Source organism: Charadrius vociferus, unplaced genomic scaffold, assembly GCF_000708025.1.
Source record: "Charadrius vociferus isolate BGI_N301 unplaced genomic scaffold, ASM70802v2 scaffold730, whole genome shotgun sequence".
NCBI lineage: Eukaryota > Metazoa > Chordata > Aves > Charadriiformes > Charadriidae > Charadrius > Charadrius vociferus.
Genome location: NW_009646225.1, coordinates 6,115 through 8,036, shown reverse-complemented (window position 1 = coordinate 8,036; position 1,922 = coordinate 6,115). Strand labels below are relative to the sequence as shown.

At 65.6% G+C, this 1,922-nt stretch overlaps 1 protein-coding gene across 1 annotated transcript in view; it reads right to left on the bottom strand.

The window, feature by feature from the left end:
* CNTNAP1 (contactin associated protein 1) overlaps positions 1 to 1,894 on the bottom strand; it is a gene marked incomplete at its 5' end in the record, with an annotated part of 5,726 nt that extends 3,832 nt beyond the window's left edge. Inside the window, 6 exon segments of the mRNA XM_009895008.1 lie at positions 1 to 146; positions 226 to 487; positions 834 to 984; positions 987 to 1,209; positions 1,454 to 1,601; positions 1,701 to 1,894. Coding sequence (XP_009893310.1) covers positions 1 to 146; positions 226 to 487; positions 834 to 984; positions 987 to 1,209; positions 1,454 to 1,601; positions 1,701 to 1,894 — 1,124 coding nt within the window.
* Positions 1,895 to 1,922: the final 28 nt, after the last annotated feature.

Here is a 1,922-nt window from a genome sequence, read left to right as displayed (position 1 = left end):
GAAGAAGTACTGGCTGCCAGTGCGGAGCTGGAAGGGGTGTGCCACCCGAAATTCAGCACCATCATCATCGTCAATGGTCACCACAGCCGAGCCGTCCCGTGACACCAGCTGCACCGAGTGCCAGAAGCCGTCGTTCAGGCGATGCCCTGCGTGGGGAGAGGAGGGTGCATGGGGAGGCACTGCCACCAGACCGGCCCCCGGTGCTGCCCCGGCTCCCCAGCCCACCTGCGGCAAACTCCAGCTTCTTCTTGCCCGGCTGGGTGATGGAGACGTTGACCTGCCCCTCACTCAGCACCACCTCCAGGGAGCCCAGGCGGTCAGCAAAGCTGGTGTAGAGCAGGAGCCCGGCGGTGTCCCAGGAGCGGAAGCGGAAGCTGACGGCCAGGCGGTTCCTCCGTGGGATCCCCGGCACTCGCACGTAGTTGTTGATGCCAGCGAAGGTGATGGGATTGTTCAGCTGGTCCTGGCAGTAGTGGCCCACGCTGCCCTGGAGGCGACCACAGGAGGCAGTGAGGAAGGGGATGCTCCTGCAGTGGGGAGACCCCCCCGCAGCCCCACAGCCCCGGTCCCAATCGCTCCCACTCGATCCCGTCGCCTGGCAGTGCCGGGCAGGTGCCCCGGGCCAGGGATGACCTCATGCGGTCGATGCGGCACCGCTCGGCTGAGCACGGCTGCTGCCCGGCCTCATGTCACCCCACAGCAGGGGGGGGAGCCTGGTCTCGGGGAAAGGGTCACCCCACAGTGGGGCTGAGGACCTGGCCCTCCTCCAGGAAAGGGGTCCCTCCACAGCAGGATCAGGATCCCCGGGGAAGGGGCCACCCCCTGGGCTGGACCTCAAAGCGGATGTTGGGTCTCCGGTGACGGGCCAGGTCGGCAATGTTGACCCCGTTGAAGATGATGTTCTCCACGCAGCCCCGGAAGTTTTGCCGGTAGGTGAGGTGCTGCTTGTCCTGGTCAATCACCCCGCCGAAGAAGAGCTGGGGGACAGAGGGAGGGGGTCAGCGCCGAAACTGATGTGCAGGAGGAGCTGGGCCTGCTTGAGCTCCACCGTGATGTAGTCACCCTGCGAGCCCTCCCCGTGCATCAGCACCCCGTCCTGCTCCAGCGTCTTGAAGTTGAAGGAGATGTCATCCTCGAGGGTGCTGATCCTCTTGGCCCGGAAGCGATAGGAGATGGCATCGTCCCCGTCGAAGTAGAGCACATGGGACCCTGGGGAGAGCAAAGTGGCTCCAACCACGTCACTGCCCACAGCAGCAGGCGCCCTGGCACGGGGAACACTCCCTTCTGCTGTGGTTTATGCCAGAGCTAATGACTGCAGACTGCTTGGACACAATCCCCTCTGGGAAAGGGTTTTCCAGCTGTGCCAGAGCCAGGGGCTGGCCCTCTGCCATGCGGGTGGCCGGGCCAGGGTCCCACCCCACGCAGGGCTGTCGAAGCCCCCGGGGCCCCGCGCGGGGGCCCCAGCCGTAGAGACCCAGGCGCAGCCCGATCTTCCCACGTGGGTTCCAGGCCACCGGGATGATGCGGATGTAGCGTGCAAGGATGGGGTAGTGCAGGTCGTGCCGCACCACCCCGCTCTCATTCACGTTCCCAAAGAACGTCTGGGGACAAAGCAGGCCATCAGCACCTCACTCTGGGCTGAGGGTCTCCACTCCCCCCATGGGACTCCATCCCGCAGGGACCCCCGGGCACCACCCTACCCAGTTGCTGCCCTGCTGGAAAAAGGGTTTCCAGCTGGTGGGGTGGTCTCCGAAGAGCACGATGTAGCGTGTCAGCCAGTCGTAGGTGTTGAAGGTCCCCTGTGTGGCCACCGCGTTGATCCGGTGCTTTTGCATCAGGTCGATCTGGAGCCAGGGCTGCTTGTCCCGGGGGTCAGGGGACCAGCCACTGGTGCCTGCGGGGAGAGTGGCTCAGCCGGGCCC